Source organism: Scyliorhinus canicula, chromosome 1 (genome assembly GCF_902713615.1).
Source record: "Scyliorhinus canicula chromosome 1, sScyCan1.1, whole genome shotgun sequence".
Classification (NCBI taxonomy): Eukaryota; Metazoa; Chordata; class Chondrichthyes; order Carcharhiniformes; family Scyliorhinidae; genus Scyliorhinus; species Scyliorhinus canicula.
In genome coordinates this window covers 114,576,562-114,602,648 of record NC_052146.1, presented here as the reverse complement: position 1 = coordinate 114,602,648, position 26,087 = coordinate 114,576,562, and the positions used below count along the sequence as shown (strand labels likewise).

Below are 26,087 nucleotides of genomic sequence, written 5' to 3'. Positions count from 1 at the left end.
ATCTACCCCCCTCCGCACCACCTTCCCAGCTCTATCCGTCACTCCCCCAATCTCCCTGGCCGCGTCCTGCTTTTGGAGCATCCTGCTCGCCCTCTCCCCATACTCATACATCGCCCCCTGTGCTTTCCTCCACCGAGCTTCCGCCTTTCTGGTAGTCAATAGGTCGAACCTGGCCTGAAGGCTACGCCTCTCCCCCAGCAATCCCTCCTCCGGAGCCTCCGCATATCTCCTATCCACCCTCACCATCTCCCCTATCAGTCTCTCCCTCTCCCTCTGCTCCCCCCTCTCCCTATGGGTTCGGATGGAAATCAACTCCCCTCTAGTCACTGCCTTCAATGCTTCCCAGACCGTCCCCACTAGGACCTCCCCATTGTCGTTGGCCTCAAGGTACCTCTCAGTACACCCCCGAACCCCCTCGGCCACCTCCTCATCTGCCAGCAGCCCCGCCTCCAAGCGCCAGAGCGGACGTTGGTCCTCTCCTCCCCCAGCCCGAGGTCCACCCAGTGCGGAGCATGATCTGAAATGGCAATGGCAGAGTATTCAACATCTTCCACCCTCGAAACCAGCCCCCTGCTCAGGACAAAAAAATCAATCCTCGAATAGACCTTATGCACGTGGGAGGAAAACGAGTATTCCCTGGCCCTTGGCCTCGCAAACCTCCAGGGATCCACCCCCCCATCTGGTCCATAAATCCCCTCAACATCTTAGCCACCGCCGGCCTCCTACCCGTCCGGGACTTGGATCGATCCAATGGGGGATCCAACTGTGAGCCACCACATTTAACGCCTCAAACGCCACCTTCTTCCCCACCAGGAACCCCACCCCCCGACTCTTCTCATCCATCCATTCTCATCGATTAGCCATAACCCATCCCCTGCCCAACACTGGCCAGCATCCCCCACTCTGCCAGTTCCCCACGGTGGCAACTCCCCCCCCCCCCCCCCCCCCCCCCACCAGCACCCCCTGCATCCTCTAGCTCCTTCCTGACTGTTTCAGCAGCAACCCGGTGCCCCCGCCCCCCGCCGCCGCCCCAGGCTAGGACCCCTCCGAGCCGCGTCCCTCCCTTCATAGCACTCCCGTGAGCCAGCTAACTTCTGCTGACCCCGGCCTACCTCCAACTCCTCCCCACATGGGACTACCCCTCCTTCGAGCCCATCAGCGCATCCTTCCCCCCCCCCCCCCCAAAGAGCGCGGGATAAAAAAAACAGCCAGCATTGGCCCGCGCTTCTCAACCCCGACTCCGCCCCCACCATCTCACAGCGCGGGAAACCAGAGAAAAGCCCGCGCTTTCGCCCTGCCCAGCCTCGCCTCCTCTAGGGCAACTCCCATTGCCATTCCCCCCCACCAGCTCCCCACACTCCCTATTTAACCCCCTGCCCGAACCCGTCCACCCGACCCATACAAAAAAGACATAACGACATCACCCCACCCACCCTAAAGCCAACCCAAATCTTACATTAAACAGAGCAAACACAAGTACAGTATTATACTGCATCCCCCATCTTAGACCCTCAGTTTGAGTCCAGTTTCTCGGCCTGCACAAAGGCCCACGCCTCCTCCGAGGACACAAAATAATGGTGCCGATCCTTGTAGGTGACCCACAGACGCGCCGGCTGCAACATGCCAAACTTCACGCTCCGTCTGTGGAGCACCGCCTTCGTCCGGTTGAACCCGGCCCTCCGCCTCGCCACCTCCGCACTCCAGTCCTGGAAGATCCGTACCTCCGTGTTCTCCCACTTACTGCTCCGCTCCTTCTTGGCCCACCGGAGCACGCATTCACGATCAACGAACCAGTGAAACCGCACCAACACCGCCCGCGGCGGCTCATTCGGCCTGGGCCTCCTAGCCAGAATTCTGTGGGCCCCCTCCAACTGGAAGGACCCAGCTCCCATCAACGACCACATAGGCCGCCAGGTTCGACCCCTCCAGCCCCTCCGTGAGGCCCAGGATCCGCAAATTCTTCCACCTCGACCGGTTGTCCATCTCCTCGAACCGCTCCTGCCACCTTTTATGGAGCGCCTCGTGCATCTCCACCTTCCCCTCGACGGCCACGGCCTCATCCTCCCTTTCAGAGGCCTGCTTTTGCAGCTCCCGGATCGCGGCTCCCTGGGCTGTCTGAGTCTCCATCTGCTCTCTGGAGGTAGCCTTCAGCTACTCCAGCAGCTCCACCTTAAGCTCTTGGAAGCAGCGCAGCAGAGTCTCCTGCTGCTCCTGCACCTACTGCCTCCACTCCTCCGGGCCTCCGCCGACCGCCATTTTGTTTTTCTTCCCCTGCTTTTCCAGGGGTGCTTCCACCGTTTTTCTTCTTACCCCACTTCTGGTCCGGACCATAGGACCGTAGGGATCGACTACAGTCCCCTTCCCACGTCGGGATTCGTCGACGAAGTTCCGTTGGGGGCCCTGTAAAGAGCCCCAAAGTCCGTTATTCGCGGGAGCTGCCGAACGTGCGGCTTAGCTCCGCATTGCCGCCACCGGAAGTCCAGCCTCCTCACATTTGATGACAGCTGTCTGCCCTTTACAAACCCTGTCTGATCCTCCCCAATCACCCTCGGAAGGCACACCTCCAATCTTAATACCAGCACCGTGGCCAATATCGTGCCATCTACATTCAGCAGAGATATGGGCCTGTACGGCCCACACTCTACTGGATTCATATCCTTCTTAGCAACAACGAGCTGGAGGCCGGCCCCATCATTTTCGGCAATAACCCCCTGTCCATCGCGTCCTCAAATATTTCCACCAACAATGGCGTCAGCTTATCCTTAAACATTTTATAAAATTCGACCAGGAACCCATCCGGTCCCACTGCCTTTCCCACCTGCATCTTCCCAATTGCCACCTTCATCTCCTTTACCCCCACCGGCGCCTCCAGCCCTGCCCTCTCCACCTCACTCAGCCTCGGGCACTCTAACCCCCCCAGGAACTCCCTCATCCCCCACTCATCCTCTGGTGGATCCAAATTGTCCCTGTATTTTTTTAAATAAATTTAAAGTGCCCAATTCTTTTTTTTCCAATCAAGGGGCAATTTAGTGTGGCCAATCCACCTCCCAGCACACCTTTGGGTTGTGGGGGTGGGGACCACGCAGATATGAGGCGAATGTGCACACTCCGCACGGGCAGTGACCCGGGGCTGGGATCAAACCCAGGTAGTCAGCGCCGTGAGGCAGCAGTGCTAACCACTGTGCCCACCACCCTAAACTTGTTCCTATAAAACTCCTGAAACACCTTGTTAATTTGTTACGGAGCCACCACAAACCCCCTGTCTTATCCCGAACTATCTCTCTCACTGCAGCCTCCCTACGAAGCCGACCTGCCAACATGCGCCTGCCTTCTCCCTGTACTCATGGACAGCCCTCCTCGCCCTTCACAGCTGATGCACCGCTTTCCCCGTGAACAGTAGGCCGAACCACGCCTGCAACTCCTTCCTCTTTGCCAGGAAACCTGGTTCCGGGTCCCCACATACCTCCCATCCAACTCAAAAATCTCTTCCATCAACCATAGGTGTTCTTCCCTCTCCCCTTTCCACCTTAGCCTTAAACAAGATAGCCCCCCCCCCCCCCCCACCACTGCCTGCAAAGCCTCCCAGATCACAGTCAGTGAGACCTCCCCCATGCAATTAAACCCCACAAATTCCTCAATCACCTTCCCTATCTTGTCACAGAAGCTCCAATCAGCCAATAATCCCTTATCATTTTCCACCCCGACCTCTGGGCCACCCCCTTCTCTATTACCACATCCATCCAATGTGGGCGTGATCCATGATCACAATTGCCGAATACTCTATCCTCTTAACTCCGGTCAACAGCACCTTCCCCACCGCAAAAAAATCAATCATTGAGAATACCTTGTGAACCAGGGAGAAAAGTGAATACTGCCGGTCTCCCAAGTGTAAAAATCTCCACGGGTCAACCCCCCCCGCCCCCATCTCCATCATGAGCCCCCCACCAGACGGGATCAGCGAGCATGGCTGGGGCCTATCCACCCACTGCTCCAGCACCATGTTCCAATTCCCACCACCCCCATATCAACTCATGGGTATCCAGATTTGGAATGGCAGACAATGTTCTCTTCACGAATCCACGTCAACTCGGTTGGGGGCATAAACGCTGGCCAATGCCATCACACTACCTTCCAGTGCACCGATTACAATCACTTACCTCCCGATCCGCCACCAGCTTCTCCATTTGGAACCTCACCGCTTACCCACCAAAATCGCCACCCCCTGAGCCCTAGTATCAAACCCTGAATGAAACAGCTGGCTCACCCAGCTCTTCCTCAGCCTCATCTGGTCCTTCAACCAGATGGGTTGTTAAACTCTTCAAGCATGCAAAAACCCTCGCTCTCTCCACCAGTCCCCCTGACCCCCTCCGTGTCACAATTCTGACCGGGGGTCTCTCATCAACCACCCCCACCACCCCTCCAATCCGCCATCACCATTACCCCAGGCATCCCCATCCAGATAGGCCTGCTCCATCCTTTTGTTACCGTCGACCCCTCCCCCTCCCAGAATCCCCACAAGCACTTCCTCTTCCAAACATCTCACCCAATACTGATCCCCTCCATCCACCATTCACACCTCCCAGGTTTTTCAAAACCTATTCGACCTGGCTCTAATGACCGTGGCCCCAGCCAGAGTCCTTCGCGAGGTAGCTGTGGAAGCAGACAATCACCACCCTTGGTGGCTCATTTGCTTTAGGCTTTGAGGGAGGGCTCAGAGGGCAAGGTATTTGGTTGGCCTCGGGTCCTCCATCCCCTCGGGCAGACTCACGATCCTCAAATTTTGCTTCCTTGACCTGTTTTCCAGGTCTTCCAATTTGACCCTGAGTCCTTTGTTGACCTCAGCCATATTCTGCAGCTCCTCACCCTTCGAAGTGAACTGGTATCTGTGTTACGACGGTGCCTCCCCCACCCCCTTCAATTTCTCTCCTTGCTCCCGCACCTCAGCCGACATCTTTGTCAATGCCACCTTTATCAGGACAATTACCTCCTCCACCCATCCCTTTAAGCAAAGCCATTATCTCTCTTCAAAGCACCTCCCAATGCTTGGCAAACAACCTCTCAAACTCTGCCGCCACCACCTCGGTCAGAGTTTTGACCGTGATGGAAGCGGCCCCCACCCAACGACCCAGCCCCCGCCATTTTTCGTCCTGCTGGACTTACAGCAACATGCGCAGGTGGACTTTCATTCACCGCCTTCTTTCCAAGACCTTTTTTCTGGGACTTCAACATTCCCGTAACTCCATATAACTTGCCACACCAGCTCATCCAAAAACTACCTCTGAGACCAGACATTAAAAAAGTCCAAAATCAGGGGTGGCACGGTGTTGCAGTGGTTAGCACTGCTGTCTCACGGCGCCGAGGTCCCAGGTTCGTTCTCAGACCCAGGTCATGTCCGTGTGGAGTTTGCATATTCTTCCCATGTTTGCGTGGGTCTCACTCCCACAACCCAAAAAATGTGCAGGGTAGGTGGATTGGGCACGCTAAATTACCCCTGAATTGGAAAAAAAAGGATTTATTTTTATAAAGTCCAAAAATCAAACACTCTAGCAGGAGCCTCTTAATGTGCGATCTCCACCTACATGTCTCCTCGAGAAGCTCGCCAATTCCTTTTGAATACCTCGATCAAACCTGCCCTCTCAGGAAGTTCATTCCAGGCTCTAACCTCTCTGAGTGATAACATTTTTCCAAGGATATTGAGGGTTATTGAACCAAGGCAAGTAGATGGTGTTGAGGTACAAGTCATCCATGATCCAATTTAATGGCAGAACAGAATCAAGGGGCTCAATGGCCTTCTCCTGTTGTAATATTTTTCTCTGCTCTGTGATTTATCACCTCTAACAGGGGAACGTTGCTTCCCCCATATACCTGCCCAATGTCTCGTACGCCTGATCTCCCATGGCCGGAACCCATCAAAATGCTATAAATGAGTGGACCTCTGATAGCAACACTGTCTGGAAGACTTGTAGGCCTGATGTCATGTCCAATGCCAGGCCTTTGAAATCTGGTACAACTAAACCCCACTCCTCTCTGAAGAAAGTACCTAAAATATGAGCAACTGCTGAGGGAAACCAGAAGACTGCAGTAAAGGGAAATGTGGCAACATGAACATAGGAACAGCAGTCGGCCATTCAGCCACTAGAGCCTGTACTGCTACTCAATTAAATCATGGCAGATCTGTCGCTCCATTTGCGATGTAAAATTTCTGACAGTGCTGGATTTGAAACCATTCCATTTATGATTTGAAGGCTCATTTCTCAATCTGTGTTTCTTTTCCCCTTGAGTCCCATTCGTCTATCACCCTTGTGCTTGCTGACCTACATTGGATCCTCAATTTTACAGTTCTCATCCTAGGCATGAGTCTTCGCTGCTCGGTCACATGTGCAGACTTGTGATGTTTCCCAGCTCTGTAAAACTGATCTGGGAGAAAGTGTCCCGGAAACTGGAGTTTTCTTTCCTGGGTAGCGGGGTTCTCTGGGAGTTGGGCCAGGCGACTCCAGAGTGTGGAGGCTGCTGGGTGTGGGGGCAGGCTGGATAGAAAGCCTGCCTCGGTGCACTGGCACTTTGTGAAAGACTTTTTAAAAAGGCAATAAAACAAAAAGTCGCACTCCACCCTTACCCTTCACCCCTCACACGCTCCCCATGCCCAACCCATGCCAACCCCATACTAGCTTATGCCCTCTACCCATCCCTTCATACCCTCTGTGCAAACCGATGCCCCCAGCCAGAAGTGCCAAGTGGATGATCCATCCCTGCCTCCTCCATAGGTCCCCAGCATCGCAGATGTCAATCTTCAGCCAGTTCAATTATCTCCACATGACATCAAGAAATGGCTGAAGGCACTGAATGCTGCAAAGGCTACGGATCCTGACAAAATTCCAGCAATAGTGCTCCAGAACTTGCTGTACCTCTAGCCAAGCTGTTCCAGTACAGCTACAACACTGGCATCTACCCGGCAATGTAAAAATTGCCACGTTATGTCCTCCACACAAAAAGCACGACAAATCCAACCTGGCCAACTACTACTCCATCAGTCTACTCTTGATCATCAGTAAAGTGATGGAAGGTTTAATCAACAGTGCTATCAAGTGGCATTTGTTCAGCAATGACCTGCTCACTGACACTGAGTTTGGGTTCCACCAGGGCCACTCAGCTTCTGACCGCATTGCAGCCTTGGTTCAAACATGTACATGATCTGAATGCCAGAAGTGGGGTGAATGTGACTGCCCTTGACATCAAGGCAGCATTTGACCGGGTATGGCATCAAGGAGCCCAAGCTAAACTGGAGTCAGTGGGAATCAGGGTGAAAACCTCCAGTGGTTGGAGTCATACCTGGCACAAAAGAAGATGGTTGGGGGTCAATCATCTCAGCTCCAAGACATCAGTGCAGGAGTTCCTCAGGGTAGTGTCCTCGGCCCAACCATCCTCAACCATCTTTAACAATGTAACAGCGGGGATGTTCGCAGATGGCTGCACAATGTTCAGTACCATTTGCAACTCCTCAGATAATGAAGCAGTCTATGTCCATACGCAGGAAGACCTGGACAATATCCAGGCTTGGGCTGACAAGAGGCAAATAATATTTCATGCCCCACAATTGTCAGGCAATGATCATTTCCTACGAGAGATACTCTACCCAACGCCCTTTGACATTCAATGGCATTACCCTCACTGAATCCCCCATTAGCAACATCCTGGGGGTTACCTTTGACCAGAAACTGAAACTAACCATATAAATACTGTGGCTACAAGAGCAGTCAGAGGCTAGGAATACTGCGGCAAGTAACTCACCTCCTGATCCCTCAAAGCATGACCATCATCAAAAGGCATACGTTAGAAGTGTGATGGAATACTCTCCATTTGTCTGAATGAGCGGAGCTCTAACAACACTCAAGAACCTTGACATCATCCAGGCCAAAGCAGCCCGTTTGATTGCTCCCCTTTCACAAACATTAACTCCCTCCACCACTGGGACACACCGACAGCAAATACACTAGAGGAACTCATCGAGGCGTCTTAGACAGCACCTTCCAAACATGCAAACCCTACTACCTAGAAGGACAAGGGCAGCCGACATGGGAACCCCACTAACTGGAAGTTCCCCTCCAAGCCACTCACAACCCTGACTTGGAAATATACTGCCATTCTTTCATTGTCACTGGGTCAAAATCCTGCAATTCCTCCCTAACAGCACTATGGGTGTACCTACACTTCAGGAACTACAGAGGTTCAAGAAGGCAGCTCATCACTACCCTCTCATGGGCAATTAGAGATGGGCAATAAATGCTGGCCTAGCCACATCCCATGAACGAACAACAAACCAAAAAATGGATCCAAGCATTTCATCCCTTTTACAGCCAAGCATCAAATAGAATTGGTTTAGTGTCAAATTCCATTTCATAGCCCTCCTATAAAGTCCCTTGGGATGTTTTACTTTGATGACTTTATATGACTGCTTAAAAGTAAGGCGTGGCCCATTTAAAATAGAGATGAAGTGAAATTGTTTCTCGCCGAAGCTCTTCCTGAAAATGTGGTGATGGAGAGTCTTCAAACATTTTTAAGGCAGAGGTGGGTAGATTCTTGGTGAGCAAGGAGGTCATAGGTTATCAGGGAGTGGCGGGATGCAGATTTAAGGTTACTATTCAGCCATGATCTCATCAAATGGTGGAGCAGGCTCGAGGTGCTAAGTGGCCTACTCCTGCTTCTTGTTCAAATGCTGCTGTTAGATCGTTTTCAAGCCTCAAATAACTGCTGGCATACTTTTTACAGGCCTTTTGCCCTGGGTTAAACTGATCGACAACTTTGATGCAGAGTACAATTACATCACAAATGAAGGACCTGTGTTCTCATTCAGAACTAACCTCAATGCTCCTCGCTACCGAGTCCTCAACATCAACCTGGAGCAACCGGCTCCTTCGCAGTGGAAGCAGCTTATCCCACAACACCCAAAAGATGTCTTGGGTAAGACATGATCATCACCTCTCCTCGGTAATCTATGTTGGTTGGAAGTTTGTAACAAGGATGCAATATCAAACTACATGTCTCTACGTTTCAGACTGGGCGACCTGTGTCAATTACAAATTCTTGGTTGTGAATTACTTAAAGGACGTGAAGGACATCCTCCAGCTGTATGACCTCGCCACTGGGACCTTCCTCAAGGACCTCCCGCTGGACGTTGGCAGTATTGGTGGATATAGCGGACGGAAGAAGAACACAGAAATCTTCTACCAGTTCACCTCCTACCTGACACCAGGTACAATTCGTAGAGAGGTTGATTGTTTTCAGATACACAATATAGTAAAAGTTGTTTGAAAGGTTATTAAGGCCACCAAATAAAAGAAAATCAAGCACGGGGTTTCCCATCTAGAGGAGTAGAATTGAAGTTGATCTTGAATAGGATCTTAGTTAGACTGCACTGCATAGTCTGCATATTGTACAAAGGAAACAGAAGCATCAGTAAAAGGACAAAATAAACAACCAGTCCAGAGGTTATAACTGTCGGGCACAATTGAACAGACAGGGGCTTTTTTCTGTAGAAATGAAAAGACTGAGAGGTGATCCGGAAGAGATGGTTAAGATTATGAAAGTGTTAGACAGGGTAGACATAGAGAAGATGTTTCCACTTGTGGGAAAGACCACATCTAGGGAGCATAAATATATAATAATCACTAATAAACCCAGTAGGGAGTTCTGTAGAAACGTATTTATTCAGACAATGGTGAGAATGTGGAACTTGCGACCAGAAGGGAGGAAATGAGGTGAATGGGGAGATAGTGGAGTAGTAGTGGTAATGGTGCTGCACTCCATTAATGGTAATCCGGAAGCTCAGGCTAATGCTCTGGGAACATTGGTTCGAATCCCACCATGGCAGCTGGTGAAATTTGACTTCATTCAATAAATCTGGAGTATAAATCTGGAATATTGGGCGGCACAGTACTTAGCACTGCTGCCTCACAGCACCATGGACCCGGGCTCAATTCCAACCTCAGGTGACTGTGTGGAGTGTGCACCTTCTCCCCGTGTCTGCATGGGTTTCCTCCGGTTTCCTCCCACAGTCCAAGTTGGGTGGATTGGTCATGCTAAATTGTCCCTTAGTGTCCAAAAGGTTAGGTGGGGTTACGGGGATGGGTTGGGAGAATGGGCCAAGATGGAGTGCTCTTTCAGAGAGTCGGAGCAGACCCAATGGACCGAATGACTTCCTTCTGCCCTGTAGAGATTCTATGATTCTATGATAAAGCTAGTCTCATTGTGATAAAAACAAATGCCCTCGAGGGAAGGAAATATGCCACCCTACCCTTGTCTGACGTAAAGTGTGAGGATGGGCAGATACTCAGGGATGTTGCTTGATATGTCTTCTGGACGAAACCTTGTCACACTAGAGACATTGATGGAATGGGCAGACTTCACATTGGAGGGAATGAGCTTGATAAGTCGGCAATGTTGCAAAGAATTAAACTTTGAAGAGGAGCCTCTACCTTGCCCACGAGTCCCGTCGCACACCTTGCATTAGCTCCAGCCGCGTCTGCTTCCAACCACCTTCCCTCCCGCACCCTGTCCAGGACACCAAGAAAGTCCCTTGCTCTTCTTCAAGTAGTGCTGTGGGATATTTTACATCCACCTGACAAAGCAGATGGGACCTCATTCAAAAGTTGGTGGACGGGATTCTCCTTCGGCAGGATCCTCACCTTCGCCAGCAATGCATTCACACCCGCGGATTTCCTGACGGCGTGGGGGTGCCTACAACGGAAAACCCCATTGACCGGCTGCCGGGACGGAAGGTCCCGCTGCTGGCAGGGGCGCACACACCAGAAAACAGGTGCGGCGGGATGGAGAATCTCCCAAAAAAAGCAGTCCTCCCTCTTTGCTGCACTGGAAATGTCAGCCAGGAACTTGTGCTCCGGTTTCCAGAACGGGTCTTGAACCCACGACTTTCTGGCTCGGGGGAAGAGTGCTGCTCACCAGCCAAGATGATTCCACAGCTGCATCTGCGTTTACTTTTTGTGGGTTTCGTAGAAGCGGCGGAGACATCAGTGAAACATCCCGAGAACAAATAATCGTAAAAGCAAAAGTGAAACCTCTGACCAAACATGTTGTGAAATGAGGACCATGAAAGTTGTTGACACTTGATTTTGCATTCCCTCCCAGGGATCATCTACCACTGTGACCTGTCTAAAGAGACCCTGGAACCCAAGGTTTTCAGGAAGGTGGAGATCAAAGGATTCAACTTTTCTGAATATCAGACCGTTCAGGTGAGACACTAACATAAGGAGGTTGAAAGAAAGGCCACAGGGTGTGGGGTGCCTGAGTTAGGAAGGCAAAATGCTGTCTGAGTACAGCAGGTCTGTCAGTACTAGGTGGGCTAGGTTAGGACAACACAGTGGCACAGTGGTTAGCGCTGCTACCTACGGTGATGAGCATCTGGGTTCAATCCCCACCCTGGATCACTGTCCATGTGGACTTTGCAAATTCTCCTCGTGTCTGCGTGTGTTTCACCCCCACAATCCAAAGATATGCAGGCCACACTAAATTGCTGCTTAATTGGAGAAAAATAATTGGGTACTCTAAAAAAAAAAATTTTTAATGGGCTCGGGTACAGTTTGATAAAGGGTCCCAATTTAAAAAGCAGCCCTCAGTTCCCTTTCAGATAAACACAAACCTGCTAAGAAATTTCAGCAATTGTATTTGCAAATATTGATAGTTTCATGGGTGTCCAATCTGTCGCAAGGAGCGAGCCCTTTGGCTTCTGAAAAAAATCAAAAATCTGAGGGTAGAAAGGATTTGGATTTATACAGCATCTTTCACAAACTCGAGATGTTCCAAAGTGATGTGGAAATGCTGCAGCCAATGCACACACAGCAAGATCCCACAAACAGCAATGTGATAATGAGCAGATCTGTCTGTTTTTTTGTGATGTTCATTGAGAGCTAACTATTGGCTAGTGCATTGTGGAGAGCTGACCGTCGGAAATTTGTGTGTGATTTATTCTTTGAAATGCATTGCCACAACTTGGAACTGGTGAAAATAGCAGCTTCACGGCAGACCGAGAGCGCTCTCAACGATGTGGTAGCCAGGAGATTCACCGAGATCTGAAGAACTAAAAACTGATTCCAATTTGGAGAAACACCTTCAGCTCAATCCTTGATGGCAAAATTATTAGATTCACTTTCTACCCAGCTGTCATGACAATAATGGGACACTACGTCAGTGCCCCTAGTTGAGGGAGGGATAGGGTGAACCAGTGTTCCTGTTTCTGTTCATTGTCCATAGGTATCCTCTCCATGAGGAGGAATGAGCTGGGTGAAGACAGGATCAAGCTCAGCCATGATCCACGATTCCACCCTTTCGGTGGGGGTGTGGTTTTGTGGGGGGGGGGGGAGAGATTTTGATGAAAATGTAAGGCAGGCGGTATCAGAGAGGCAACTCTCCCAAAATTCCTATTTATGCAAGTAGGTTTGCATCTGGAGGACGGTCAAAGTGATGGAACGACTTTGCCACCTGTTGAACCACCAAGGAGTTAGATTTGGACGGCGGGATTCTCTGTTTCTGAGACTAAGTGTTGACGCCAATGCAGAATTTGTGGACTTTCACAACTGCAAACCTTCTGCAACACCGTGACCGATTCTGCTACTGTAAGGGGCTAGCACCGGCGAGGAACACAATCGATTGAAATGAGAAATAGTGCCAGATTTGTTGGTTTCGCGATTGACACTCAGGAGGCTGACAAGCTGCAGCTGCACATAAGCACTTCATTCCAACACACACCATCCCAGCCAACAAGATGGCAGCGAGGAGAGTGGCACCCCATTTCACCGATGCCAAGCCGGAGACTCGCCTGGACGCCGTGGAGAAGAGCAGGGTGACCCTGTACCCCGGCCCAGGAAGAAGGCCGCCAGCCGCCATTCGTCGTGCCTGAGCGCAGGTGGCAGAGACAGTCAGCGCCATCAGCAACAATGTCCAGAACGGCCAGCAGTGCCTGAAGAGCCTGCACAACCTCCTCAGGGTGGCCAGGCTGAGTAGGCAGCACTGTGCCCTTGGCACTAACCCCCAACCCACACAACCGTGGTCCACCCCCCAACTCCCAACATGGAGGACAGCCAAACACCCCACCCTGCACCATATGCCGGCACCCATATCGGCTGCCATAGCTGGATGCCCTGGCCACTGATAGCACCAGCTATCCACACCCTGGGCTGCACGTCTTGAACTGTCAAACACTGTCGTTTTCTGAGCACCCCCCACCCCCATAAGCTGTCTCCAACACCCTCCACCATCCCGGAGACACTCACCTTGGTTGGGCATGTTAGTGAAGAGGCTCCTGGGACAATCTCTGGGATGCACCACACAGTTGACCCCGTACAGCAGGTGGAGGTAGAAACTCCCAAGGTGGCGGACAGTCGGAGGGCAGGCTGACCCCAGGGATTAGCTGCCATCCAGACAGGTCTGAGCTTCTGGAACAGACAGTCTCATCGATTGTGGAGATGCAGTCACAAAGCCAGGGGGGTTGAGGTGTTGTCGACGAGCATCCAGCACCTGCGAAGCCCAACCGCATGCAACAGCAGGAGGTGGTGCTGACCATGTGTGCCACCCAGGCCAACGCTGCACGGGTGTCCACCATGGTGGAGGAATTGGGGGGGGGGGGGGGGGGCAATAGATTGGCTATGGATCAGCATGTCCAAGGCATGCGGCATTCTTTGCAGAGTTTGTGTCACATCAGCCAATGATTGCGCCATCTCCATCTGGGACTGGGCCACCTCTCTCTGTGTCTGCACCACGTCGGCCAGTGCCTGGGCAATTCCGCCGGCGTTCCCATGGGCCATGCTGAGGAGCGCCACTGCAGCTTCCAGGTGGCTCTGGGATATGGCCGCCTGTGGTGGCACAGTTGCAGCGTGATGTGGCACAGTCCCTGACGGCGATGGCCCACTCCCTGTACTCCACGACCATGAGCGTACGGTCTCTGATCATGACCAGAGTGGGCCTCCTGGACTGCCAGGGCCAGGTGGCAGGAGAGCCTCAGGAGTTAGCTCCCCTCGCACCCCCGTCCCATGGAGTAGCCCCGGGGGCCATCGGGCACCCCGAGGGAAGAGGATGTGATGGGGCCGCAACCGGTGACTCGCGCAGGAGAGGTGTCGGAGCACCTCAGCACGTCAGACTCCCCAACCCCTGCCCCTGGTGCATCTGGTGGGCAGCAGGCAGGACGGGGCGGCCACCCAAGACACCTGAGCAGCAGCCGGATCCATCCAGGCCCAGTCTTCCCAGAAGATACCCACAGGTGGCAGGGCAGGAATCACAGCAGGCCGTTTCCACTCCTGCTGTACCGTCTAGGGAACCACCTAGACGTAGTGTTACGGCCCTTAAGGCCAGGAAGTTAGACATGAGGTAAAGCCAGCTTGCATGCAGGGTTCACCTAGTGGATGGAGGAGATTGCTGCCATGAGCAGGAGTCAGACATTGTCAACTGATGCGAAGCATCAGAGCTCATTGCAGAGCGGGTTGGCACCATCCTCCATCGCATGGGCCAGACCCACTGTTGCGCCAAGCCAGGGCCACCACCCCGTAGTGTGACAGGTATGTATCTTGGAGGGAGTTGCAGGCCGAGGGTGGCTGTGGAGGAAATGATGGGGTGTGGGGGAAAGATGTTCGTGTCAGGGATCGATGAGCGTGCCAGAATGAAGCTGTGTGCACACTGCCCGGGTATCGGGCGCAGACGTGTTTGATGCGCAGCTGATGGTCATATATCAGCTGCACGTTCATCGAGTAGAACTCCTTTCAGTTTGTGTAAAGCAGCCTGTCATCTGCAGGTGATCGTAGGGTAACATGCATCCCGTCGGTCATTCCCTAGACCCAGGGCATCCTGCCGATCATTCCCAGGACCCGGGGCATCCCGTCGGTCATTCCCTGGACCCGGGGCATCCCGTCGGTCATTCCCTAGACCCAGGACATCCTGCCGATCATTCCCAGGACCCGGGGCATCCCGTCCATCATTCCCAGGACCCGGGGCATCCCGTCGATCATTCCCTGGACCCGGGGCATCCCGTCGGTCATTCCCTGGACCCGGGGCATCCTGTTGGTCATTCCCTGGACCCGGGGCATCCCGCCGATCATTCCCTGGACCCGGGGCATCCCGTCGATCATTCCCTGGACCCGGGGCATCCTGTCGATCATTCCCTGGACCCGGGGCATCCTGTTGATCATTCCCTGGACCCGGGGCATCCCGTCCATCATTCCCTGGACCCGGGGCATCCCGTCCATCATTCCCTGGACCCGGGGCATCCCGTCGATCATTCCCTGGACCCGGGGCATCCCGTCCATCATTCCCTGGACCCGGGGCATCCCGTCCATCATTCCCTGGACCCAGGGCATCCTGTTGATCATTCCCTGGACCCGGGGCATCCCGCCGATCATTCCCTGGACCCGGGGCATCCTGTTGATCATTCCCTGGACCTGGGGCATCCTGTAGATCATTCCCAGGACCCGGGGCATCTTGTCGATCATTCCCTGGACCCGGGGCATCCTGTCAATCATTCCCTGGACCCGGGGCATCCCGTTGATCATTCCCTGGACCCGGGGCATCCTGTCAATCATTCCCTGGACCCGGGGCATCCCGTTGATCATTCCCAGGACCCGGGGCATCCTGCCGATCATTCCCTGGACCCGGGGCATCCTGTAGATCATTCCCAGGTCCCGGGGCATCCTGTTGATCATTCCCTGGACCCAGGGCATCCTGTTGATCATTCCCTGGACACGGGGCATCCCGTTGATCATTCCCTGGACACGGGGCATCCCGCCGATCATTCCCTGGACCTGGGGCATCCTGTTGATCATTCCCTGGACACGGGGCATCCCGCCGATCATTCCCTGGACCTGGGGCATCCTGTTGATCATTCCCTGGACCCGGGGCATCCCGTCCATCATTCCCTGGACCCAGGGCATCCCGTCGATCATTCCCTGGACCCGGGGCATCCCGCCGATCATTCCCTGGACCCGGGGCATCCCGTCGATCATTCCCTGGACCCGGGGCATCCTGTTGATCATTCCCTGGACACGGGGCATCCCGTCGATCATTCCCTGGACCCGGGGCATCCTGTCAATCATTCCCTGGACCCGGGGCATCCCGTTGATCATTCCCTGGACCCGGGGCATCCTGTCAATCATTCTCTGGACCCGGGGCATCCCGTTGATCATTCCCAGGACCCGGGGCATCCTGCCGATCATTCCCTGGACCCGGGGCATCCTGTAGATCATTCCCAGGTCCCGGGGCATCCTGTTGATCATTCCCTGGACCCAGGGCATCCTGTTGATCATTCCCTGGACACGGGGCATCCCGTCGATCATTCCCTGGACACGGGGCATCCCGCCGATCATTCCCTGGACCTGGGGCATCCTGTTGATCATTCCCTGGACACGGGGCATCCCGCCGATCATTCCCTGGACCTGGGGCATCCTGTTGATCATTCCCTGGACTCGGGGCATCCCGTCCATCATTCCCTGGACCCAGGGCATCCCGTCGATCATTCCCTGGACCCGGGGCATCCCGCCGATCATTCCCTGGACCCGGGGCATCCTGTCGATCATTCCCTGGACCCGGGGCATCCTGTTGATCATTCCCTGGACACGGGGCATCCCGTCCATCATTCCCTGGACCCAGGGCATCCCGTCGATCATTCCCTGGACCCGGGGCATCCCGTCAAACATTACCTGGACCTGGGGCATCCCGTCGATCATTCCCTGGACCTGGGGCATCCTGTCGATCATTCCCTGGACCTGGGGCATCCTGTCGATCATTCCCTGGACCTGGGGCATCCTGTCGATCATTCCCTGGACCTGGGGCATCCTGTCGATCATTCCCTGGACCTGGGGCATCCTGTCGATCATTCCCTGGACCTGGGGCATCCTGTCGATCATTCCCTGGACCCGGGGCATCCTGTTGATCATTCCCTGGACCCGGGGCATCCTGTTGATCATTCCCTGGACCCGGGGCATCCTGTAGATCATTCCCTGGACCCGGGGCATCCTGTTGATCATTCCCTGGACCCGGGGCATCCTGTTGATCATTCCCTGGACCCGGGGCATCACGGCGATCATTCCCTGGACCCGGGGCATCCTGTCGATCATTCCCTGGACCTGGGGCATCCTGTCGATCATTCCCTGGACCAGGGGCATCCTGTCGATCATTCCCTGGACCAGGGGCATCCTGTAGATCATTCCCTGGACCCGGGGCATCCCGTCGATCATTCCCTGGACCCGGGGCATCCCGTCGATCATTCCCTGGACCCGGGGCATCCTGTTGATCATTCCCTGGACCCGGGGCATCCTGTAGATCATTCCCTGGACCCGGGGCATCCTGTTGATCATTCCCTGGACCCAGGGCATCCTGTTGATCATTCCCTGGACCTGGGGCATCACGGCGATCATTCCCTGGACCCGGGGCATCCTGTCGATCATTCCCTGGACCTGGGGCATCCTGTCGATCATTCCCTGGACCAGGGGCATCCTGTCGATCATTCCCTGGACCCGGGGCATCCTGTAGATCATTCCCTGGACCTGGGGCATCCTGTCGATCATTCCCTGGACCCGGGGCATCCTGTCGATCATTCCCTGGACCCGTGGCATCCTGTTGATCATTCCCTGGACCCGGGGCATCACGGCGATCATTCCCTGGACCTGGGGCATCCTGTCGATCATTCCCTGGACCAGGGGCATCCTGTCGATCATTCCCTGGACCCGGGGCATCCTGTAGATCATTCCCTGGACCTGGGGCATCCTGTCGATCATTCCCTGGACCCGGGGCATCCTGTCGATCATTCCCTGGACCCGTGGCATCCTGTTGATCATTCCCTGGACCCGGGGCATCCTGTTGATCATTCCCTGGACCCGGGGCATCCTGTAGATCATTCCCTGGACCCGGGGCATCCTGTTGATCATTCCCTGGACCCGGGGCATCCTGTTGATCATTCCCTGGACCCGGGGCATCACGGCGATCATTCCCTGGACCCGGGGCATCCTGTCGATCATTCCCTGGACCCGGGGCATCCCGTCGATCATTCCCTGGACCCGGGGCATCCTGTTGATCATTCCCTGGACCCGGGGCATCCCGTCATCATTCCCTGGACCCGGGGCATCCCGGCGATGCTGGTTGAATTCCAATATGTATGGGCTGCAGGGTGTGAAAGTCCAACATGTTAGGATGGCACGTACCCCCGTGCCCAACCAGATCGACCGGGTTACATGGTGGCCCCAGTTGACACTGCGGGCTCTGCACCTCCCTCCCACCCCCCCCAACCCAACTCTATCCCCGCATCCCTGGCCCCGTTGGTGGCCGGCACTGGTGGGGACCTCTGGCTCTGGCGCCCGCCCCTGATTCCAGAGGTATCGCAGGCTGACACTGCCCTCACCGGGGTATGCACTGCAGTCCCGTAGGGGCTACTGATACTGTTGCCCTGGCTGCCGGTGGGTGGGGGAGGTGTGTAGAGGGATTGTGGCAAAGTGTGAGATGGAGGAATGGGGACACCCTTACGCCCAGTGTCGCTCTGCAGAACCAGGGGCTAAGGTGCGTGGTCAGTGGGTGTGCAGCAAGATGCCTGTGGTAATGGGGGTCCGTGCCTGGGCACTGCCCCAATCCCGTTGGGGAGTTACCCTGACCACTCGGCCTGTTCCACCCCCTGCCTGGCCCCGACAGCCCCCCACCTCTGCCAGCATGGCCAGTGTCCAGCCCGGCAGCCTGCAGTCGCTCCTCCCTGTGTCCCACCTCTTCTGTCCCTCATCAGCTACCATGCCGGTGTCACAATTTTGAAAGCACAAATGAACCGCGCCATCGGGAACTCGGCCCATCGGAGGAGGAGACTAGGTGAATACGCGTCGGGCCCGCTAATGATATGCAAACATCGGTAACTTACTTGTAATGTGGAGTTTGAGAAATGATGAATCCTCCATAGCCATACAGGAATACCTTCCGGTACGCATTGACACTGCTGTCGCGGTGACAGAGAATCACCATTTGGCGTCAAGTCAACACCCGCCACTTTTATTGGTGTCGGAACCTGTCCTCAGCCCAATCGAATTCCCGATTTTGCCGTCGGCAAATGGAGAATCCCGCCCAGTATCTTCCGGAGAAGGGTGCGGTAACGAACCCCTTTAAAGGAGTTCACAGAGGATCATGTGGCCTAATCAGCAAATGGGGCCAGAACACATGAACCCTGGGGGCGGAGTGCAGGTTCCCTGCCAGTTGCGTGTTTGGAGTCTTGGATCATGGTAGCTTTTATCTTACTCTCTGTATATAGTTTCTTACTTTAATAAATCTTTCATTCATTAATCCATCTGGTGGCTGCCTGCTTATTAGGATATTACAACGGGCAAGACAGTTACTGGAAATGAGCTACATACAGCCATTGACCTTTTTCACTGTTTCTGATTGATTTGTTATATGTGCTTGCTTCATCGCTGATATTACATTTTTGCCTCAAAAGGTTTTTTACCCGAGTAAAGATGGGACTAAAATCCCAATGTTTATTGTCCACAAGAAAGGAATCAAGCAAGACGGTTCCCACCCGGTATTCCTGTATGGCTATGGAGGATTCAACATCTCTCAAACTCCACATTACAAGTAAGTTACCGATGTTTGAGCTGTTTTGCAGCTAAGCTTAGTGTAGGGACAGCTTACAGGCTGCCTTTCAGCATGAGCGCACCTATCCTGCAGGTACTTCAGTTACCATCCCTATGAGAGACTGAGAAATCATTTGGATCTGCAAGAAATTGTGGCAGGGATTGTAAATCTGTGGTAAATGGTGAAAATAATTAAGATGTAGGGTTTCTGTTCTTGGCCTTGGAGTGGATAGAGTGCAGTTCCTACCGGGTTTTAAAGGATTAAATTATGAGGATAAGTTTCATAAACTTTCCATATATTTCCTTGATTTTAGAACTTTAAGGGTGAGATAATAGAATGCTTAAAATAATTGAGGGATTCAAGATGAGCTGGGTAAGGAGCTAGAGGCAGGTCTGTGGGAGGATGCTCTGAGTGGAGTCAACACGTCCTCATCATGTGCCAGGCTCAGCCTGATTCAATTCAAGGTGGTTCACTGGGCACATATGACGGTGGCCCGGATGAGCAGGTTTTTTGGTGTGGAGGACAGGTGCATGAGGTGTGCGGGAGGCCCGCAAATCATGTCCACATGTTTTGGGCATGTCCAAAGCTTTGTGGATTCTGGCAGGGATTTGCCGATGTCATGTCCACGGTGCTAAAAACGAGGGTGGTGCCGAGTCCAGAGGTGGCAATCTTTGGAGTGTCGGAAGACCCCGGAAGTCCAGAGGCTGAGAGAGGCTGACGTTTTGGCCTTTGCCTCCTTGGTAGCCCGGAGACGGATCTTATTAGCGTGCAGGGACTCGGAGCCCCTGAAATCGGGGGTATGGGTTAGCAACATGGCCGGGTTTCTCAGGCTTGAGAAAATTAAGTTTGCCCCAAGAGGATCAGTGTAAGGGTTCGTTCGGAGGTGGCAGCCGTTTATCGACTTTTTGCGGAAAACTAAACTGTTAATAGACACAATAAGGGGGGGTGGTTAAGCAATGAAGTGGGTAGGGGGAGTTAGTATACTTTAGGTTAGTTTATTATTATTATTTAGGCGGGATCAGCGAGAGGAAATGGAGGGACTTGGGGATTGTGTGTATAAGCTATGTTGGCGGGGTATAATTTTTGGTTGGGGGGGGGGGGGGGTGTTTCGCACTGAATTATGTTTTCATTTGTATTTGTATCTTCTGTTGTTATAAAACCATAAATGCCTTAACAAAACTTTTGTTAAAAAACTAATAATAATTGAGGGTTCAAGTATTTAGAGAGAAAGCATCTTCTCTTGTGAGACAATTCAGAATAAGGCGAGATAACCTTAAAATTAGAACTAGGTTATTGAGAATTAAAATCAGGATCTTTTTCCCACTAATGTTAGTGGAAATCTGGATAATCTCCCTGGAAAGACTGTGGAAGCTGAGTATTCATTGGAGCTTTCAAGTATGAAGTTGATAGAATTTGTTGGTAAGTGTATCCAGGGATATGGATCTAAATGGAGTTCAAAAACATCAGCGGGGCACTACTAAAAAATCCAATCTTAACCTCTTCTGCAAGGCCCAGCCCCGGGGCAGATGCCTACCTCGACAACCAGGGCACATGGAATTCTGGCCCTCCTGCTTCCTGCGGCTACTCCTAGATCGGCTTCCCAATGTCACATACAGGCCGCAATTGTCTTCAGCCGAGTCCGGGGACGTCCCATGTTTCAACGGCCAGCTCTTCACCCAGCGGCCAGAGTCACCGTGGCAGTTGGATACCACATGAGGGGCGATGCCCAAAAGCGTTCACCTCCATTCCTATTCATGTCCCGATACAAGTGAATGGCAACACCTTTGATCTTATTAAACGGGGAGTGCATACTTTTATTTTGGCTGACAGTGGCTTGTTTGGCCACTTTTACGAGGGAATATCTAAATAAGGGTCCACCCTTGCTCTGGTGGTTTATGGGAGCCAAACTGTTCACCTTCTCCTCATTGTTGTTCAAGGAAGCCTGTTGGGCCGGGATTGGCTGCACCAGCTGCGGTTGGATTGGCAACACATCCTCCAAGCGGGGTCTGGCAGTCTGTGCGGTACTGAGCAAATTCCCAGAGGTTTTCCAGCCTGGCTTGGGTACCATTAAAAGGGCCATGGTCAAGATCCAGGTCGATCCAGAAACCCAACCCTGATATTTTCGTGCCTGCCCGGTTCCCTATGCTTTAGTGGAGAAAGTCGAGACCAAACTTTGTTGTTTGGAGAGTTTGGGCATCATTAGGCCTGTGCACTTTGCCGATTGAGCAGCACCAGTGGTCCCCGTAATGAAGTCTGAGAAGACAGTCCGCCTCAGTGGAGACTATGAATTGACAGTGAACACGACTTTGAGGTTGGACCATTATCCTTTACCATCAAGGATCTTTATGCGCCATTGGCCCATGGCTGTACATTTACGAAATTGGACATGAGCAACGCTTATCTACAACTGGAGGTCGACGAACCATCATGGAAATACGTCACAATCAATATGCCCAAGGAAGTCTATGGGTACACCGGCTCCCATTCAGAGTATCCTCGGTGTGTGCAGTTTTCAGTGCGTCATGGAGAGCATTCTTCATAGATGCTGCACGTTGAGATTTATTTAAACGATGTGCTTGTCACAGGGACCATCAACCAAGTGCATTTGCAGAACCTCAAGGTGGTGTTGAAGCATTTTTTGGAGTACAAGGTCCACTTGTGCCGCATGAGGTGCTTGCTTCATGTAAAAGAAGTCGTAAATTTGCGATATCGAGTGGACAGAGATGGCCTGCACCCGGTTGCTGAGAAAGTGAGACCCATCAAAATATCCCCCACCCCACAGAGCTTCGCTCTTTTCTTGTACTGGTCAATTACCCTGGTGGGTTCATCCTGAATTTAGCTACCTTCCTGGCCCCCTTTGTCTTCTCCTCAAGAAGTACCAGCTTTGGGAATGGCGCACGACCCAGGATGAGGCGTTTAAGAAGATGAAATGACAGTTGTTCTCTTCGGGGTGTTGACACATTTTGACCCCTTGAAACCATTATTTGTTACACGCAATGCTTTGCCGTATGGGATTGGGGCAGTCCTGTCTCATCTGATGAGCAATGGCCGTGAACATCAAATCGCCTTTGCCGGCTGCTGCTGAGAGAAAATACGCTCAGATCGGGAAAATACGGCTGGCAGTCGTATTTCGTACAAACTGGTTTCATTAATAAGTCTGTGGTCACCAGTTCTTTATCGTCATGGATCATAAGCAGTTGCTAGGGCTCTTCCATGATGACAAGGTGATCCCGTCGATAGCTTCCGCAAGGATTCAGCGCTGGGCCTTGTTATTAGCTGCTTATGAATACTCTTTCAAGCGCTTCCCAGAGACCCAGATTGCACATGCTGATGCATTGAGCCATCCTCCCCTGCAGACCAAATCCACGAACCCCGCCCCCCCCCCCCCCCCCCCCCCCCCCCCCCCTTACGGTGGAAGAAGTGGTTATTGTGCACATTTTATGGACTCCTTGCCCGTCACTGCATTCGTGACTGGACGTAAGTACTAGCCAAGGTGTGGCATTTGGTGCTCTATGGTGGCCATCAATGACAGCTACCAATGGAGTTGAAGGCTTTTTCCTCAAAGTTCTCGGAGCTGACCGTGGCAAAGGGTGAAGCAATCGTTTTGAAGGACCTTCACAAAGGCCTCCCCGGAGTGTTCAAAATGAAGTTGCTGGCGAGATGCTGGTGTCCGGGTTTGGACACTGATTCGAGACATTGGCCCAACAGTGCTTCATCTGTCAAGAGCACCAGTCGCTCCCCCGCGGCAGCATCCCTAAACCTTTGAAAGTGTCTGGGCGCCCTTGAACTCGTGTAGACACTGATTTTGCCGGGCAATTCCTGGGTTTGATGTTTTTCATCCTGGTGGACGCTCACTCAAAGTGGCTGGAGATCTACAAGATGACAATGATTACTTCCTGGGCAACCATCGAGCGATTGTGCATTTCTTTATCATCCACGGGATCCCTGAGGTGATTGTAACTGACAACTGGGTCTCTTTCATGAGCATGGTATTTGCCATTTTTGTGAAAAGCAATCGGATTTGTGATATGGGCGGCACAGTTGCACAGTGGTTAGCACCATTGCTTCGCAGCTCCAGGGTCCCAGGTTAGATTCCCGGCTTGGGTCACTGTCTGTGCGGAGTCTGCACATTCTCCCTGTGACTGCGTGGGTTTCCTCCGGGTGCTCCGGTTTCCTCCCGAAAGACGTGCTGTTAGGTAATTTGGACATTCTGAATTCTCCCTCTGTGTACCAGAATAGGTGCCGGGGTGTGGCGACTAGGGGCTTTTCACAGTAACTTAATTGCAGTGTTAATGTAAGCCGACTTGTGACACTAATAAAGATGATTATTATTTTGTCCACACTTCCTCACACCATCCAACATCGAATGTCTTGGCAGAGAGGGCCATGCATACAGTTAAATGGGGGTCAAAGAAACACATTTCTGTTTGAATGACTCCAGGCTTGATTAATTGATTGATTGATATTTATTCTCACATGTACCGAAGTACAGTGAAAAGTATTTTTCGCGGCCAAGGGAACATATACAGAACATAGTAGACAAAAGAATAATCGACAGAGTGCATTTACATTGGTACATCAATAAATAGTGATTGGTTACAGTGCGGAACAAGGCCAAACAAGAGCAGCATAGGGCGTCGTGAATAGTGTTCTTACAGGGAACAGATCAGTCCAAGGGAGAGTCATTGAGGAGTCTAGTAGTTGTGGGGAAGAAGCTGTTCCTATGTCTGGCACATTTTCTATTCCTATATAGGACCACATGGTGACTGGAATGGCTCCTGCTGAGATGTTAATGGTCGTAGGCTTTGCATACGACTGAGTTTGATTATTCCGGACATCGACACAAGGGTGTGCCGTAACCCAGCTTTGTAAGGGCGTTGCCCAGTTCGAAGTCGACCTCTTCAACACTTCATTCATTCCGAACTTCAACGATGCTCGCTGGCTCTCGGGGATGTCGTCCATAGAACAGGACCAGTCTCTGGTCCGAGGGAGCAACAAATTGGGTGGTATTTGGATTACATTTGTTCAAGGAGGTTGCTCCCTCGTGAGATTCCTCAAAGGAAACCTGTCCTGGATCCTCCGGCTCCATTGCTGAACCAGCCTGCTGTGACATCTCCAGTCTTTCTCGACACCGACATGCCCGACGGTGCATCTCCCGTCTCTGAAATAGGGTTGCAGACTTCTGAGGTCTCGGATGTCAATTTAACTGTTCAGCCGCCTCCTGCCGATCATCTGCCACGGAGATCCTGCCGCAGACAACGTTCACCGGCGAGTTATACGCTAAATGATCCAGCGCATCAGAAACATGACGATTTGCCTGACCTGAAGAGAGTCTGACGTCCTCCATCTGCTCCTCTTCGCCCTCATCAGTCATCGAGGGGGTCTTCGTACTTTGAAGGGAAGGAATGCAATACCCCACACAGGACCTACTGGTTGGTTGGGAAGATTATCTTCCCCATGGTCCTCGCAGTGAATGAGCTCCCCTGCGATGTATAAAAGTTTGGCCAGAAGGCACCGACCAGAAAGAGACCCAGTAGGGATCTACCGGGAACAGTATATATTGTATTGTAAATAAATCTAGTTCTTTACTTGGTGTAGACTCCCTGTGACCTTATTAAAGTCATGACTAGTGAATCCAAACAGGAACCCTGACACTTCCTCTCCTTTCTGATTGAGGGGTTCTGAGGCCAGTTGTGGAACCCCATCCATGTCCTGGCCGATATTCATCCCTCAGCCAACATTACAGAAACCAATTATCTCTTCATTTATCTCATTGCTGCTTCTGAGAGTTTGCTGTGCACAAATTGGCTGCGATGTTTTCTAGTTTACAGCCGTGATTACATTTCAGGAATAATACATTTGGCTGGGAAATGCTTTGGAGCTTCCTGAGGTTATGAAAGTGGAAAAAGGAATACAAGTCTTTATTTTAAATCACTGAATAATAATAATAATCACTTATTGTCACAAGTGGGCTTCAATGAAGTTACTGTGTAAAGCCCCTAGTCGCCACATTCTGGCGCCTGTTCAGGGAGGCTGGAACGGGATTTGAACCCGTGCTGCTGGTCTTGTTCTGCATTACAAGCCAGCTGTCTTAGCCCACTGCTAAACCAACCTCTTAGGCATCACCACTTGAAGTGATTTAAATCAGATAATTATGTCAGGCATCAGCAGTTATTGGTATGCACAGCACTTCAAAACCAGAATGAATTCCTGTGGCTTGAAAGGCTAGGATTGTGGTTCAGGGCAGCACGGTGGCCTAGTGGTTAGCACAACCGCCTCACGGCGCTGAGGTCCCAGGTTCGATCCCGGCTCTGGGTCACTGTCCGTGTGGAGTTTGAACATTCTCCCCGTGTCTGCGTGGGTTTCGCCCCCACAACCCAAAAATGTGCAGAGTAGGTGGATTGGCCATACTAAATTGCCCCTTAATAGAAAAAATAATTGGGTAATCTAAATTTAAAAAAAAAAAAAAAAAAGGATTGTGGTTCAATCAC

The 26,087-nt window shown here is 52.4% G+C and overlaps 1 protein-coding gene across 1 annotated transcript in view; it reads left to right on the top strand.

The window, feature by feature from the left end:
- LOC119966491 (prolyl endopeptidase-like) overlaps positions 1-26,087 on the top strand; it is a 64,601-nt gene that overhangs the window by 27,311 nt on the left and 11,203 nt on the right. The window contains exons 7-10 of the mRNA XM_038798266.1: positions 8,767-8,958; positions 9,053-9,250; positions 11,143-11,246; positions 19,460-19,596. Coding sequence (XP_038654194.1) covers positions 8,767-8,958; positions 9,053-9,250; positions 11,143-11,246; positions 19,460-19,596 — 631 coding nt within the window. The remainder of the gene's footprint in view (positions 1-8,766; positions 8,959-9,052; positions 9,251-11,142; positions 11,247-19,459; positions 19,597-26,087) is intronic.